Below are 16013 nucleotides of genomic sequence, written 5' to 3' on the forward strand. Positions count from 1 at the left end.
TAGGAGCAAAGGATAGGAGGTGTTAGTGGGCTCTGTGTGGATTTCAGACCCTCGGGAGGCTGGACTTGAGCTGCAGGGCCAAGGGGGCTTACAGCTGTAGCCCTGGTTAACTGGTGGGCCACAGGGAGGGCTCCTGTCCCCATCAGTTAGTGTACCCCAACCACCCGGTACCTCTGTCTTGGCCAGCTTGGCCTCCAGAGCCTCCTTCTGCCGCGGCTCCTTGGTCAGTAGACAGAGAAAGCCCCCACCACCTGCTCCTGCCAGGCTCTGGCCGTGCACGTGGGGGGCCAGGACATCCATCATACGCCGCACTGCCAGGGGCTCACAACCTGGAGCCATGAGCTTCTTCTGCTCCCAGTATGACGTCAGGCACTGGCCCAGCAGAGGCAGACTCCCTGGGGAGGGGACAGAGCGGGGGCCATCTGTAGGCTGGATGAGGTGCCAAGAGGCACTGCTTAACCGGCGTCTTGGGTCAGAACCTCAGTCCAGTACTGGCTGGAAACAGGAGCTGCAAAACCCCTCTTGGGGTGGTTTGAGCACAGAGCAGCTGGCATGGTACCCAGCACAGTGATCATTGAGCTGTGTGGCCCTGATCAGCTCTGACTCCCTGGAACCCAGCTGTGAACCCAAGCCTCTCCCCCCATCCGCTTTCCGGTAACTGGGCTGGAGGCCTTCCCCAGGATGCAAGTACTGTTCTGAGACACGACTCGCACCTAAGGGTTGGATCCTGCAGGGGACAGACTGTAGGCCTCTGTCCCCAGGGGCCTCATACCGAGGGCGGTGCCAAGCCCTGCAGAGCCCCCTGGCCTCGGGCCCACAAGTCGCAGCAGGCACTCACTCCGGGGTCCTGAGCTCCAGGGGGTAAGCGCCTCACCTTGGTGGAAGGCTTCCGCACACTCCTCAGTCTGCTGCACCAGGCAGCGGGCGTTCTGCACAACAGCGGGCAGCCGGGCATACCAGCTCCTCAGCACATCCTGCAGGGAGGGCAGGAGCCGTGAGGAGGAGGCAGAGGAGCTGCCAAGCCCCGCTGAGCAGTCCGCCTCCTCCCTCCTGGAGCCAGGGCTGACCTGAAGCAGGTTCCGGGCCAAGCGGGTCTTCCCAGTGTACACCAGGAGCAGGTGGTCATTGAGCTTCTGGACAAAGCCCTCAGGCACAGAGACCTCCTCCACTTCCACCTTCAGTGGCAGCTGGGCCCGGGAGCGCCCCACCTTGATGCCGGGCAGGAGGCCACCCACCTGGTCCTGCCAGCCACCTCCTACGAGAGCCCCAACCCTGTCACCGCTGGGGCCCCCCGGCCAGGCTTCCCTCTCCCGGGCCAGGCTGCTGGCCTTGGGAAGACAGCTTCCCCCACCAACACTGAGTCAGCTGAGTTGTACAGCTTCTGCCCCAGCCCTGGGAGCAAGACAAGCCCAGGGGAAGGGGCTTCGTTCCAGAGCCCAAGCTTAGAACGTAACCCAAGGCCTGAGGTTTGCTGCAGACCTAATGTATTCTTGGAACTGGGGTAAACCACATCCAAGGATTAAGACCTTACCCCAACCTTCCCCCGAGGGCAGGATGACACAGGACTCTCCGTACAGCCTAACAGTCCCTGCACCCTGGCTTGCCTGATAAAGGGTGTTGATGGTGGAATTAAGCGCCTTTTATCAAACTTTATATAAAATAGCTTGTTCACATTCTGCTTCAGTAATGAAAGGTATGGATCTCTTTTCTTCTGGCAGCTACATAAAAATGTCAAAACCTGAGGTGATTCTGGGATAGGTCTTTGATATTTGGAGAAGGGCCTGCAAGGGTTTCGAGTATGAAACGTAAATGGCAGGAGGCATCTGGAATGCTCCCACCAAACGTGGTCAGTGTCACGGCCTGGAACACTGAGAACTCCTTGATGGCACCCCTCCCCTCCAGAGCACCTGGCATAGCTCGTAACTATACGTTCATTTGAGTGGTTATTGATTAATGTTTGTCTCCCAACAGCCCATATGACTTCTGATGGCAAGGACCCTGTTACCGTTCATTCTATCCCCAGGGCCCAATACAGAGTGGGTATCTAATAAACAGCTGTCATTTAACCAAATGAAGGATATGAATGGTACACTTCAAAAGAAAACTAAAAGGCTTCCCCATCGGGCCTTAGTGCTAACGACCACCTATTACAGGATGTGAGTCAAGACAGTGAGAGGAGGAGCTGGGCTACTTGGCGGCCAGGGAAGAGACCGTCAGCAGGCATCTCTATGTCTCTGTGGCAGCTTCCTTCCCAGGGCTGTGCTGGAGGGGAGGCTTGGCACCCTGAGGTGAGCGGAGCACCCTGGAGCCAGACAGGCCTCGCTGCTCTCTACGTGTGGATGCCAAGGGGCCACCGCGGTGAGAAGCCTGGTGCTAGACATTCTGTATGACCACGGCCCTGCGCCGCACCCCTCAGGTGGCGGGGGTCCCAGCCAGGGGAGGGACAAGGTGCTGAAAAGCAGGCTGAGGGGCCTGTCCCCTACTCCAGACCCAGTCCCATCCTGAGGGACAGCCCTTAGAAACACAGACGGAAGGAATACCTAACAGGAAAGATGCCACGCGGACTCTTAACAATATGTTTCTACATCAAGTCCTTTGAGGTAGAAATATTTCATTTTGAAATCTACCAGATAGGGTGTCAGAGGGATAAGAAGGCAGCTCTTAATCACTGCGGCCCAGCACACTGTGGGCACTCTGCAGGTCCAGGGGAGCCCCTGTTGCTGATGAGCCCCGTTCTGCCCAGGGGCACCCCCCTACCTGTGGTGAGCACCTGCTCCAGGTGCAGGACTGCGTGGACCAGGGCCTCCGCGCCCACCGCGCGGCCTGCGGCCCGCTGCACCGCGGCCAGGGCGGCCCCCGCCAGGATACTGCTGGTGCCTGCAGGGCCGGAGAGGGCCGACATGAAGCCGCTCCGCCAGTCCATCCCGATCCACGGGGCAGGGCCCAGCGAGAGGGCCAGAGCGAGGCTGAAGGGGCGAGCGGGCCGGTGGGCAGCAGGCGCGGACCCACTCACCAAGGCCAGAGCCGTGGGGCAGCTCAGACCAGGCGTGCAGCTCGAAGCCGCCCCCGAAGGCACGCAGCAGCTGCTCCCTCAGCGAGAGCTCGGAGGAGACACTGACGACGCCCGCGCAGATGAAGGCCGCCTTCAGCAGCGCCCCTGCGGAGCGAGCAGCCCCCAGCGGGGCGTCTGGTCTCCAGGGCGGAAACAGACCCCACCCCGTCTCCGCGCGGCCAGGGGCTCAGCCCAGCAGCAGTGCACACCCCCTCCCCAGTCACGACAGGCCCTGCGGGCCCTGGGGCACCAGCGGGCTGCTCTCCCTCCTGCACCCGTGTGGGCTGGGGGGTGACGGCAGGGCGCCCCTCAGGCCCGCCCCTGTGGCCCGCGGGCTCTGGGGCTCCGCCCCCACGCCCCGCTGCGCTGACCTGGGGCCTGGGGCTGGCAGTAGCCCCGCATGTCGTCCAGGCTGCAGCACACGATCTTCACGGCTGTCTGGTCCTGCCGGGGCCCCACCGCCAGCCGCAGCTCGGGCTCCGGGATGCGGCGAGCCCTGGCCCCGATGGGCCGGCGGCCGTCCACTCGCACAGCCAAGCCCAACACGGCCCCACCGAGCTCGTACGCCAGGGGCGGCGTGTCACTCCAGCCCCCTGTGGCGACGGAACGAGACGCAGCTGGTCTCTGGGGGCTGCCAGCTCAGCTCTGGGGTGCCGATCCCCACCCCACCCTCCTCCACGGGCTCACCTGAGAAGTCCACCCGTGCCGGGCACTCAGCCACCACCCACTGCCCAGGCGCCGGCAGCTCCGCCGGTATGGAGCAGACGAAGCGCTGGGCGGACATCACGGCCCGGCGGATCAGCAGCTGCCCGGCCCCCTCGTAGTGGCGGGCAGCCCGCACCAGCAAGGCTGGCCTGCAGGAGGGAGGGAGGGGCGTGGGGCCCAGGCTGGCGGCCATTGGTCACCCTGGGTCCCCACTGCCCTGGCCGCCTGGGGCCACCCCGCCCCTCTGAGCTCCCACCTCCAAGGCCAGCAGGGGAGTCCTCAGCCTACCTGCTCAGCCACCTGGCCCGCTCCTGGGTGAGCGCCTCCACACCCCGCGCCAGGTCTCCACGCTCCAGGAAGGAGAAGGGCCGCACCCACTCGGGGTTGGCGGCCGGCCCACTGCGCAAGCCGCCTCGGCCCTCTGCCATGCAGCCCAGGACATCCGCCACGCAGGCCAGGGCCCGGGCGGCCACGCCGGGGTCTTCCGCACCAGCTGCCACTGATGGACCAGGAGGCGGGCGGCTGCGGAGGAGCCCGCCCCCAAGGCCCTCTGCCCTCAAACACCCCAGACTCCTCACACCTCTGCACTGTGGCCCCACATGTATCCTGGCCTGAGAGTGCTCCCCACTTCTCCGCCTGGCAAAGTTCTCATCCTGGCAAGTCCCAGCCCAGGACGCTCTTAGTGAGTAAGAGCTCAGCCTCAGGAGGCAAACCACCTGGGTTCATCCTCAGTCCCCTGGGTGGCTAAGTGAACAGCATCAACAGGGAACAAGGCGCTGCCTGAGCCCCCCGCTGGAGCGCTTCACCCCATCCGGCACAGAATGCATGCTCTGCCAATGCTCAAGGATCCCAGAGGCTCAGCCCCAGGGCCCCGCCTCTCCCCAAACCCCTCACTGACTCGGATGGAACTTCCTAGCACCCAGACTGTAAACTCCACTTGTGTCTCCCCCCTGCTTTAGAGTCTCATGTCTCCCTAATGCCCGAGGTTGATGACCTAGAGGGCAGATAGGGCAGGTGATGCGGGGTCTGGTTTCCCAGCTGGGTGCCCAGCACACTCACCCTGGTCCAGCGTGGCCAGCAGGCTCTCAGCACAGCCCTCGTGGACGGCAGCCCGGGTCAGTGGGCGCAGGCTGAGGTCCTGCCGGGCCTCCAGCACGTGCCGCGCCTTGTGCAGGGCCTGGCGGAAGAACAGGTCCCGGCGGGCGGCCAGCGTGGCACCCCGATCCAGGCACGGCTGCAGCTGCTCCCAGGATAGACGCCAGCAAGCCCGCCAAGCCCGCAGGGCCCGGCCCCCATCCTCCTGGGGGTCCAGCATCCACAGCAGGTCCCAGGGGCCCAGGGCCCTTGAGGGGTGGAGCACGGGGAAGAGACGGGCACTGAGGAGGCAGCGCTCAGTGGGGTGCACGTCCGGGTCCCACAGGTCCCAGTCCCTGAAGTGGAGAGAAGCCGCATCAGCAGGAGGGGAGCAGGGTCTCCTGCCTGGTCCCCCAGCCCCGACCACCTGTCAGCGGGGGCCTGGCTCCTTCCTGGGAACAGGATGAACTCCTCCAGAGACCACACAAGCAAGTGATTCAGGGAGGGAGGCCCAGCTGCCCTGCCTCCTTTCCCAGGCCGCTGAAGAAAACCCCAAAGCCTGGACACGGTCAGGAATTTGGAGTAGCCCAGGGGGAAGAAGCTAGGGCAGATGAGGCTGCTCAAAACTACCCCAGGCCCCAGGGATTGAGGGGGGTGGGCCCTGAGCCTCCAGGCGGCTGCCACCCCAGCTGCCAAGGCTCACGGAGCCCCATGGGGCCATCCACCCTACCGGATGCCCGTCTTCTGGAAGAATTTACTCCAAGACATGTTGAGATACGTTCCTGTCCCCTGTCTCTGGGGGAAGAGAAGGACGCAGTCAGGGCTGACGGGGCCATAGGAAGGGGTTAAGGACAATAAGGCCAGGGGACCGGGGTCAGGGCCAGAGGGGGCAGGAAGAGAGACGGCCCTACCAGCTGCATCCTCCTCACAGCCTGTATCCCCCAGGTGAGCGCTCGCAGAGCCCCGCAGGGGAGTGGGCGCTGCGCTGGGGACACCGGAGCCCCCAAGGCCTAAAAATGGGGGTGAGGGGAGACCACTGAGCACCTACCTCCCAGCTGTCCAGGCGGCCCACGAGGGTGAAGGCCCGGCTGGGGGCACCATGCAGCTGCACGTGGTGTCCCTGCAGGATGAGGTCACGCAGCTCCACACCGTGCAGCGCCTGGGACTGGGCCATATCCAGGCCACTCACAAAGCAGCCAGTGCCAATGTGAATGGGACCCTGGGGGGAGAGGACAGGGTCTGCGTGCTCAGCGGAGCCCAGGCGCACCCCGGAGCAGGCCTCCCCCCTGCACGCCCAGCCTCACCCGCAGGTGGCAGTGCTGCAGGACACTCCCGGGGCCCAGCTGCACGGGGCCCTCCAGCAGGCAGCTGACCACAGCGCTCCCAGCCCCCAGCAGTGGCCGCTCCTGCAGACCCGGGAGAAAGCCGTGAGGCCCAGCAGGGGCAGCCCCAGTCCTCCTCCACAGCCCAGCCCCAGCCAGAGCTCCTGCCGCTCCACGCCTGCTGGCCAGCTGGACCCCCTCCACACCTCCCTGGCCCCAGCCTCAGGCTGACTCCCACCCCAACTTGGTTCCTGCTGTTCCGCCAGGGGCACGCTCCCCTCCAGAGCAAACCTGAACCCAGAAATGGGGGTCCCGCCAGATGACAGACCCCCAGAAAACTCCCACTTGTTCAGCTAGTTCAACCCCTGTAGGCCTGAGGGTTGCCTCTGCACTCTACCTGCCCATCACCATGAATTTGCCTGACTCCCTGAGCGGACCCTTCAGAAAGGGTTAGGGGGGACTCTTCTCTACCTTCTCAATCAGTCAGACTTGGATGTAGAATCCTGACTTGGCTACTTACTGGCTCTGTGGCCTTAAGCAAGTTACTTAACCTCTCTGAGCCTCCAGTGACTCCAGTGTGAAATGGGGTAATAACACCTATGCTCGTAGTCTGTCCCAAGCATGAGCTGTTCCCACCCCTCCCTGCAGCCCCCCATGGCCACCATCTCCAACCACCCTGTAGGCACCTCTGCGGGCCTCACCTCCAGGCAGGTCTTACCTCCACCTGGGAGTGTACGACCTGGGCCCCCGGAGCCCCCGGGGATGTGAGACTGTGCAGAAACTCACTGGCTGAGTTGGTCATATAGCTGTAGCTGCCATCAGGGACATACGCTGTAGAGACACAAGTACTGACCTCAACGTCCCGCCTCCTGCAGCTCTGACGCCAGGCTGGGCCTCCCACCAGAAAACACAGCTTCATCAGGGCCTGGGAGGGCAGGCATGAAAACGAGCCCACTGTGCTGATGGGGAAGCTAAGATCCAGAGAGGCTCAGCAACCTGCCCAAAGTCACCCAGCTACAAAGCAGCAAGACCAGGACGGGAGCCCAGGAATGAGACGAAGGAAGAAGGGAAGCAGTATGTCAGCAGGGGACTCGGAACCGGGAGAAGGTAGATGTCCCGCGCAGGCGCTCACGAGGCTGGCCTGGCCTAGGGGCCCAGGGGCCAGAGGGTGAGGGAGGAGCCTCCCCTGGGTGTCCCCACTCCCATGGCTTCCCCACCCAGAGCGCGAAGAGGCAGGACCCACCCACTGTGAGCGGCTGACCGCGGAGCTGCCTCCACAGCTCAGCTCGGGCGCCGTGCAGATAGCCCGCGACGTCTCCGTCACCTTGCCCCATCTCCGGGGGCCGCCCCACCAGGAAGTCCTCCCTTTGCACGTTCCAGGCCATGCAGAGCAGGATGTCAAAAAATAGAGACAGCTGGGACAGGGGTGGGCGCTTCTGTCAGTGGGCTCCCTGGCTGAGCAGGGCCCATTCCCTCCCCAGAGTCACCGACACACAGAAAGGAACAGACTGGCCCGGCCCCGCAGCCAGACCAGCAGTGTCAGGGCCTCTCGCCCAGGCCAAGGCCTCCCGGTCCCCAGTCCCAGGCACCTGACCAGGCCGGGCTCCCGAGTCCAAGCCCATGTAGGTGCAGGCATCTAGAGGCGGGCTCACGTGGGTGGCCAGGAGGCGCTCAGCAGTTTCCACAGAGAAGAAGACAACCCCGGACACCTGCAGGGACCCCCACAGGGTCACGAAAGAGACCCCGGGGTCAGGCGTGTGCCCGAGCTGGGGAGGGCGGGGGCAGATGGGTCCCCAGGCCACACGGGACAGGGTCTTCATCTTCTGGGCCACTGCAGCGCTGGGACTCCAGGCTGACTGGAGGCAGCTCCCCACCAAGGGCCCCGCAACAGGGCCTTCTGGGTACCCCTCAATTTTCAGGGCTCCTCCATCTTCCCTACAGTCTAGTCCCAGACTCTTACCCACCACTTACATCTCTGTCCTCCCTTCTAGAAATATCCCTTGAGCCTGGTTCTGGCCTTTCTCATTCGGGACAAGACTCTGAATGCCAAGGCTAACCCTGTCCCTAGGTTTTGGCGCCACCTGCCCCCCTGAATACCTGTTCCAGATCTGCCTCAGATTCCGGTTCTAGCCTTCCCTGGAAGGTGGGGTGCTCTGCCCTGGACACGAAGGCAAGCCCTCCCTCTCCCATCCCATAAGTCTCCAAGCTCCCCACCCTGGGGGCTGGCAGCCGTACCAGCGGCACCCGCCCATCAGGCCTGGCGCATCGTTGTATCTCTGCCTCAGTGCCTTGGTAGTAAATGTCCAGAACGAAGCCCTAGGCGGGAGGAGGAAACAGAGTTAGGGGCGGAGGCAAAGAGACTGAGAAGGAGGGCGTTCTCCAGATGAAAACCTCGGACACAAGTCTGATGGGGCTGGGACACCCCTGGGGCACCCGTGCCCGAGACCTGCCCCGGCCCCACGGCAGACAGTCTCCACGGCTTTGACTGTCTCCACGGCCCCAAGTGCAGGTACGGAGCCCGGCACAGGGTCAGGGGCAACTCATGTTTGGCAAAGACTAAGTGAGCACAGGAGCTGCTGCCGTGGGGAAAACCTCAAACCCAGGCTGGCTAGGAGCCAGGACCAGGCTGCACAGACCACTTCCCGGGGCCCTACCTGGGGGTCAGTCAGGTAGACGCCGTGGCTCCGGGCGTAGGCTGTGCTCCCTGGAAGGGCAATCCCTCGGGCTCCCCGGAAGCCGTCCCAGCTGATGCCTGCGGGTGGGAGAGGCAGGAGGCTCTCCAGGGACCCCAAGCCAAGGCAAGGGCGGGGTGGGGGGCCCTGCCAGGAGGAGCACGCTCTCAGGGCAGGGGCGTGCAGGCACCTCTAGAGAAAGGGCATTTCCGTGGTTTCCAACATGGACGTTCCCCTGGGAGGATGATAGCACCTCACCCCCCAAAGCTCGTCCCCGGAGCCCTTGGAGGCCAAAGGGACAGGACTGGGTGCCTCCATCCCACGGACAGCAGAGGGAGGCGCGGCGGGGGAGGCCTGCCTCCTGCTCTAGGCTCCATCCCGAAAACCTCAGAGCGCCCTTTCTCAGGGGCAGCAGGCCAGGCCGAGATGGCAGGTGGGAGAGGAGAGGCAGAGCGGGCGCTGGCGGGCAGGGAAGGCCACCGCAGACCTCCGCAGGCTCACCTGGGCTCGGAGGCACCGACAGCAGCATGTCCGTGCTGCACACCCACACGCCCGGCGGTGAGCCTGGGCCCAGCTGCGGGGACAGAGAGTTGCAGCCTCCGCCTGCTCCGTGGGACTGGGCTGCTAAGGGGCCGGGGCCCCCAGACCCGCGGTGCCCATGCCACCCTCCCACCTACTTCTGGGGCCACGCCTCCCCCAGGGCGGCACACTGTCCCCCTGAAGCACCCGCTCAACGCGGGCACCCAGAGCCATGTTCTGGCATCCCCTGTCTCAGCCAGCAAAGACCGTGGCTGGGGCACAGCGGGGAACAGGACAAGGGCCTGGCCTCACCCGATGGCTCATGGTGTCCAGCAGGCAGTCCAGGTTGCAGACCACAGCCTCCACAGGGGCCTGGGGGTTCTCCACAGGGAGGCAGGTGAAGGCCCGGCCACAGTCGTCGAAGGCAAAGTCTCGACCCTGGGGGAGTGGGGACAGGCAGAGGAGCCTGGGGCAGAGGGCCGGAGCGGAAAGCCACCCAGCTACAGCACTTTGACCAGGGTTTTTCTCAATAATTTTTTCATATAATTTTTGAAATGAAACGATTATGGTAAAAAAAATTAGAAAATGCAGATACACAAAGGAAAAACAATCCCTCGGGAATAATAACCATTGCCCTCATTTGTGAGGTATATCCTTTCATATATCTCACAGCAGACTATTTTTTTACAAAAATTTAAAAGGTGGAGAAAATAGAACTTTACACACACACACACACACATACACAGGAGTGTAAGTCAAACTGGAGAAATAAGTCAATGTCAATATCCTGGCTGTGATTATACTATAGTTCTGGAAAATATTGCAGGGATATGGGCAATGTTTACAGAGGTTTCTCTCTGGACTGTTTCTTACATGTGCATCTATAATGATCTCAACCAAACTTTCCATTAAAAAAGCTGAGATCATTCTATTCAAACTTGTGTGGCTCGCCTTTTTCACTGAATAATGAAAATACACTCACTGACACTCACAGTGAGCCAGGCCCAGCCCCGATTTAAACATTTAATGGGTCATCTCAACACATCCACATGAAGGAGGAATTGTTAACAGGCCTAAAAGTGATCACGTGACCATTGCCCCAGGTCACAGAGTCAGTCAATGCACAGGTGAGTGCAAAGAGTTAAATGGACCTTTTACTCACTGTCTAATATTCCTCCAGGATATGCTGTTTTTATTTATCCAGTTCCCTATTTTGAACACCTGGATCAATTCTGATTCTGACAGTTCTGAATGAGCACAAGGGACACCTTGCACGCAGAGGTAGAAGCCCTCTAAAGTCCTGTCCAACCCCAAGAATCAGCGGCTCCATCCTTCTGCGTGGGCCCTGCCGGGCATTCTAACCGTGTGCAGGATGAGGATCCAGGCCGAGTGCAGAACATCCGACGTGACCACCTATCAGAAGTGGGAGAGCCCTGTTGACAGAGGTCTAGACAAATGGCAGCCAAGGATGGCAGCCTCCCCTCCAGGGAGAAACCCCAGCACCAGCCCACACAAGTAGCAAAGGAATAACAGGTAAGACCAATGGCCAGAGGCAGGCACGTGACAGATGAGGGGACGAAGCGGCCCTCTGGTGGGCTACCCCCTGCCCCGTTTGTAGGGAAGCTCGCAGCCACGCAGTGGTCCCTGACTCGCTGGTGCCACGCCCATTGCCAGGCTGCACTCACGTCTACAGCCACGCTCACTCCCTGTGCCAGGGCGCCACGCAGGCAGCGTGACGAGTGAAGTGACTGGGTGTGTGGGGGGGTGTGGGCTGCTGCAGCCCAGTTCCAGCAAACCACTACCACGTGGGAAGGACAGCCCAGGGTGGCAAGATGAGCTTTTTCAAGAGCAACCAGAAAGCCTAACTCTGACACTGGCTCTGAACCACTACGAAAGGCTGGCCCTGCATTCTGCCCTCACCTGGGTGAGTCTGCCCAATCTACAGACACGAGCACGATGCTGGCCCTGAATGGGGCAGGGCAGTAAGGCATGAGGAGAGGGGACCAGGGAAAGGCTCCGCTTGAAGCCCCCTCCCTGCTGTGCCAAGGAGGGTACGTCAGGACCACTCACAGTGAAGCCGGCGCGGGCACTCAGGTGCTCAGCGGCCACCAGCAGGGCGTTGAGGGTGGCTCCTCCACTGCCCACGTGAACCTCAGGGTCCTCCACGGCCAGCAGCAGCGTCCTGGCAGGGATCTGCTCTCGCTTCTGCCGTATTTCCAGCTCTGCGGTCAGAACACGGCTGGGACTTGTCCCCCAGCACCTCGCCCCCCATTCCCGAGCACCTAGAGCAAACCTCCCAACCGCCATTATTTTCTCTTCTTTGACTTAGCACCTTTTCATCTAGTAGCTCATTAGATCTTTTCCCAACTCAGTGAGGTAAGGACAGTTACCCCCATTTCACAGATGAGAAAACCAAGTCTCAGTGAAGTGACATGTGTCTGAGGTCACATGGCAAGGAAGAAGCAGAATCTGGGTTTGAACCTGGGACTGCCCGGCTCCTGGGGCTCCAGGGATATGTGGCAAGGAACAGGGAGTGGTTCTACATCAGGGGCAGTGTGCAGAGGGAGGGTCAACTACCTCTCTGAAAGACCTCAACGCTGTCCTTGTACTGACACGTCAGGATGATGACCGTCCAATCAACGCCCTTTGGCTGCTCCATTCTGGCCAAAGTTGAGGGGTTTTCTGGGCAGAGATACAGAGATGTGTGAATGTTTTTAAATTAGCATATCCTAAAATTGATTTTTTTGGTTGTAAATAGTTTTATGAATTTTAACACACATATAGATTCTTGTGGTCACTACCACCATCTGCATCTGAAAGAACTCCTATACCTCAACCCTTGACAGTCACACCCTCCTCCATCCGTCACCTCTGACAACCAGCCATCTGTTCTCCAAAGCTATAGCTGGAATGTACTCTTTTGAGATTGGCTTCTTTCACTCAACACAACGCCTCTGAGAGCCATCTGAGTTGGCTAAGCATAGCCGTAGCTCTTTCTCCTTTTTTGCCAAGCAGTGCTCCATCGCCTGGACATTCCAGTCTGTTTCTCTACCCACCCACTAAAGGAAGGCTATCTGGGCTGCTTCCAGGTTTTGGTAATCATGAATAGAACTGCTATCAACATTCGCGTGTAGATTTAACGTGAACGTAAGACATCTCTCCAGGTTGACACCGGGGTGTGGGATTACTGGGTCACATGATGAGTGTATCTTTGACTTTATCAGTTTGAGATTTCCTCAAGAGAGGAAGTAAGGGGAGGGGGTGGCGTTGACGGCGGGTCCCCACTTAAAGCATGGGGCTGCAGGCCCCTCATCACCCAATCGCTGGCTCTGAGCTAAGGCTGGGGAGGGAGGCTCTCTCTCCAGGCTCCTGAGGGTACGGGCAATTCCCTGCAAAGAGGGAAGCTCTGGGAGGGGTTCACCAGTCTGTTCAAGGGCAGTGTGCCCACAGCACCCATTACAGGACCCTCGGAGGGGACCTCCCCTCTCAGAGACTCCAAGCCAGATGGGGCTGCAACCCTACCTGTCAGTCACCTTCCTCCAGAGCACTCTGAGCAGTAGGGGGAAGGTGATGCCAAAGCCACGACTTCACCCACTCCTATCCCCCCAACGCTCCTCTCCTGCCAGGTAAGAAAATGGTCTAACCTCCGAGGCTCGGCCTCCCGAAGACCTCCATAGTGGGTCCTTAGGAGTGGGCTGCCCACGGTGGTCCCACGCAGCAGCCCCTCCCGCCTCTTCCTTTCAGCCCCCAAAGCTCAGCACGGGGAGGGCTGGTGGAGCAAGCTGCATGATCCCCCAGAGGTGCCCTGAGCACACCTCCGTCCGCAGCCCACCCGCATTCCAGTCGGAGCCAACGGGAAACCTGAATCTCGGTCCGTTCCTTCCCATGTCAGACTCTGCTGCCACAAGCCGTGATCAGGCTGACAGACACTGCCACTTAGCAGCACCCACACTCCCACGAGCTTCCAGGGAAAGCCTCCGCCACTAACAGAAACTGCTCGGCTCCCCGCTCAGCTCAGGAGGGGAATCCAGAGGGAAATCTGAGCAGGAGATCTTGGCCAGGGATCTGAGGTCAGAGGCATTCCCCGGGTTACCCATCGGGCCTTCCCAGTGAAGGGTGTGGCTGGGGATTCCAGGCTGGCCACCAACTCCCTGTGTGACCTTTGGCACCCCCTAACCAGCTCTGGCCTCCGGTGGTAGGAAGCGTAACGACAGATGCCCCCCATCTCATTCACACGGAGGCCCGGCGACCCATCAACCAACGACTGGAAGAAGACAGACCCACTGAGACAAGACAGGGATCCCCTGGGAGGCCTCCTTGGTGCCAGAACTCCCCATTCAACCCAACAGAAGCTGTCTCAGAACCGCACTGCAGTCTGAGAGAGCTTCTGGGCATACCTCCTGTCTTCCTTCCGGTGTTCTGTCACAGGAAGTGGACCTGGAATGCAAACAGACAGCTCTCCCGGCTTCCTCCAGGTCCCTCCCCTTCTGCCTCCCCGCATAAATCTCTTGCATCTCATCCTGTTGTCTGCTTTTCTGAGGACCTGAACCAATATGGCAAGTACATCATTTTCCTCTCGGCACCATGAAACGAAAAATTATTCTAAGAACCTCTAAGTATCTGGGAAGTACTCTCTTGATCCTTAAAGATGAAGAAACTGAGACACAGAGATTGACTTGCCCAAGTTCACACAGCTAGCAAGTGGTAGAGCCAAATCTGAACCCAGACACCTTTTTTCCAAAGTCCATTCTCTTAACCACTACACCAAACCTACTCTGTAGAACTGAAAATAGAACAAAAGTACTAAATATATGTAAAGTGCCCAATACAAGGTGACAGTGAATCAGGGATGGCATTAAAGATGACAGCCGTTATGAGTTAGCTCAGCCACTCACTCTGACCCATAGTCAACTGATTTTTCATCCTCACAACACCACTGCCAGAGAAGTATTCTGTCCAGTTCACAAATGTTAGTTGATACTGCACCCATGACTGGGACCTGGGTCGCTCAGATTCTTATTTAGGTAATGGGGATAATGAAGGTCATATACAGCTTGTACAGACAGGTCAGGTGTGTCCAGCTCCAAGATTCATGTCCTTATGCACCCTGCAGAAACAAGACCTCTCTCCTGGAGTCTTTGTCCTCCGTCATACTTAACATTTGTAAAGAGATCTTAGGTAGTAAGGCCTCTATTCCAACAATCTGCACACTTCCAATAGAACTTCATCTACTGAGGTCAAGTTGAAAAGGTTTTTAATGCCCTCAGCCACACGCTGCCCAAAATTAGGATAGGGAAGGGGAGTCAGGGACAGAATAAAATAAGGCCTCTTCATATTTGCTTCTTGAAAAGAAGTAGGCCAGTGCTTTCGCATTTTAAAGGGGAAAAAGTAGTTTCACAGAGAAAGGGGGGAAAAGGAAGGCAGAAAGAAGGTGACTGCAAGTAAAGACTACACTGCAAATCACACAAAGGAAATAGAGTTGAGATGAGTGGATAATGACGAGACCCGACGGGGTAAAATGAGGCAGGAAAAGTGACCTCAGAGGGAAAGTCACCAGCGCCGGCACCCAGCGGCCCAGCCGCCTGGAGTCCCTGTCCCGGGCGTCCCCAAGTCCCAGAGCTCCTGTAAAAAGACCTGGGCCAACGGGATGAGGGGCCTGCAGCCACCCCACGGCAAGCGGGCGCTCGGGGGCGCCGGCAGAGTTCCGAGAGACTCTTCCCTGTAAGCAAAAGGGCAGCCAGTGGCCCAGCTCCGTCCTGAGGGCCCAAGAGGCGGGCAGGGATCCGCGAAACGGCTGGGGGTACCCGCGCGGCGCCGGGTCCGCGCGCACCCACGTACCTGCCTGCGCCCGACCCCCGCGCCGCGAGCTCTCTAAGGCGGGGCGGCGCGTGCCTCGCTGCGCGTCCTGGGAAGTGTAGTTTCAGCGCTCTCCCAGCCCGAGGCGGCCCCTCTCCGAATCCCGGCTCCAAGCGACCCCGCGGGTCCTCAGACTTGGTCCGAGCAACGCCTTCCTAAAGGGTAGTGAGCGGTCCCTTTGAGAAGGGGCGTTGGGGCGGGAGACGGCGGCTCCGCGGGGCAGCAAAACTACAACTCCCAGAGGAGCCAGGGCGTCTCGAAGACAGAACGCGTTTCCTGGGGCTCGAGTCCCAGGCTTGGGGTGTGTGCATTTGTTTAACCCCGGGGTCGGGGAGTCCTGAGCGTGCGGCGGAGCGGGCCGCCGCTCTCCTCCGCAGAGGCAGAAATCAAACCCGGAGATAAAACCCACAGGTGGCGGCCCAGCGTAAGCGACTACCGTCGGACTGGCAATTAACCAGGCTTGCACGGGTTCGTCATGGGGTCCTTCTGAGTTGTGATGGGGTCCGTCACAACTCTAGCGAGAAGATGTGTGGCTCTTTTGGAAAAGTTATGAATGGGCAGCATTGTTTGTAATCTCGGAAAAGTGGAAACGCACGCGCACTCTCTCTAGGGTACTGGAAAAATAAATTAGGCACATCCATACGATGGAATACTATGCAACAGAGATAATTGGCTAGATCGACATATGCAATAGAGAAAGATGTTCAAGACATTTTGTTTAAAAAAAAGACATTTTGTTAAAGAACATTATGTATGGGAAGCTACTCATGTCAGAAATGTCTGTGGATATAACAGTACCTATGGACGGGAGCA

General features: G+C 59.8%; 1 protein-coding gene across 12 annotated transcripts in view; it reads right to left on the reverse strand.

Moving 5' to 3' along the window:
* FCSK (fucose kinase) overlaps positions 1–16013 on the reverse strand; it is a 33877-nt gene that overhangs the window by 2740 nt on the left and 15124 nt on the right. The window contains exons 1-25 of one of the 12 annotated variants that reach the window (XM_070462848.1): positions 15183–15364; positions 14979–15063; positions 12989–13887; positions 11922–12026; positions 11415–11566; positions 10707–10757; positions 9657–9782; positions 9327–9399; positions 8808–8905; positions 8389–8469; positions 7743–7862; positions 7397–7568; positions 6872–6984; positions 6136–6237; positions 5880–6050; positions 5562–5626; positions 4817–5187; positions 4046–4256; positions 3740–3906; positions 3424–3645; positions 3014–3157; positions 2758–2877; positions 1068–1255; positions 875–974; positions 172–395 (exon numbers count right to left, since the gene is read on the reverse strand). In XM_070462848.1, coding sequence (XP_070318949.1) covers positions 172–395; positions 875–974; positions 1068–1255; positions 2758–2877; positions 3014–3157; positions 3424–3645; positions 3740–3906; positions 4046–4256; positions 4817–5187; positions 5562–5626; positions 5880–6050; positions 6136–6237; positions 6872–6984; positions 7397–7568; positions 7743–7862; positions 8389–8469; positions 8808–8905; positions 9327–9399; positions 9657–9782; positions 10707–10757; positions 11415–11566; positions 11922–12026; positions 12989–13019 — 3207 coding nt within the window. In that variant the 5' untranslated portion in view covers positions 13020–13887; positions 14979–15063; positions 15183–15364. The other 11 variants (XM_070462850.1, XM_070462856.1, XM_070462852.1 and 8 more) reach the window with 11 other exon arrangements.

Source organism: Odocoileus virginianus, unplaced genomic scaffold (assembly GCF_023699985.2).
Source record: "Odocoileus virginianus isolate 20LAN1187 ecotype Illinois unplaced genomic scaffold, Ovbor_1.2 Unplaced_Scaffold_15, whole genome shotgun sequence".
In the NCBI taxonomy this organism is placed as follows: Eukaryota; Metazoa; Chordata; class Mammalia; order Artiodactyla; family Cervidae; genus Odocoileus; species Odocoileus virginianus.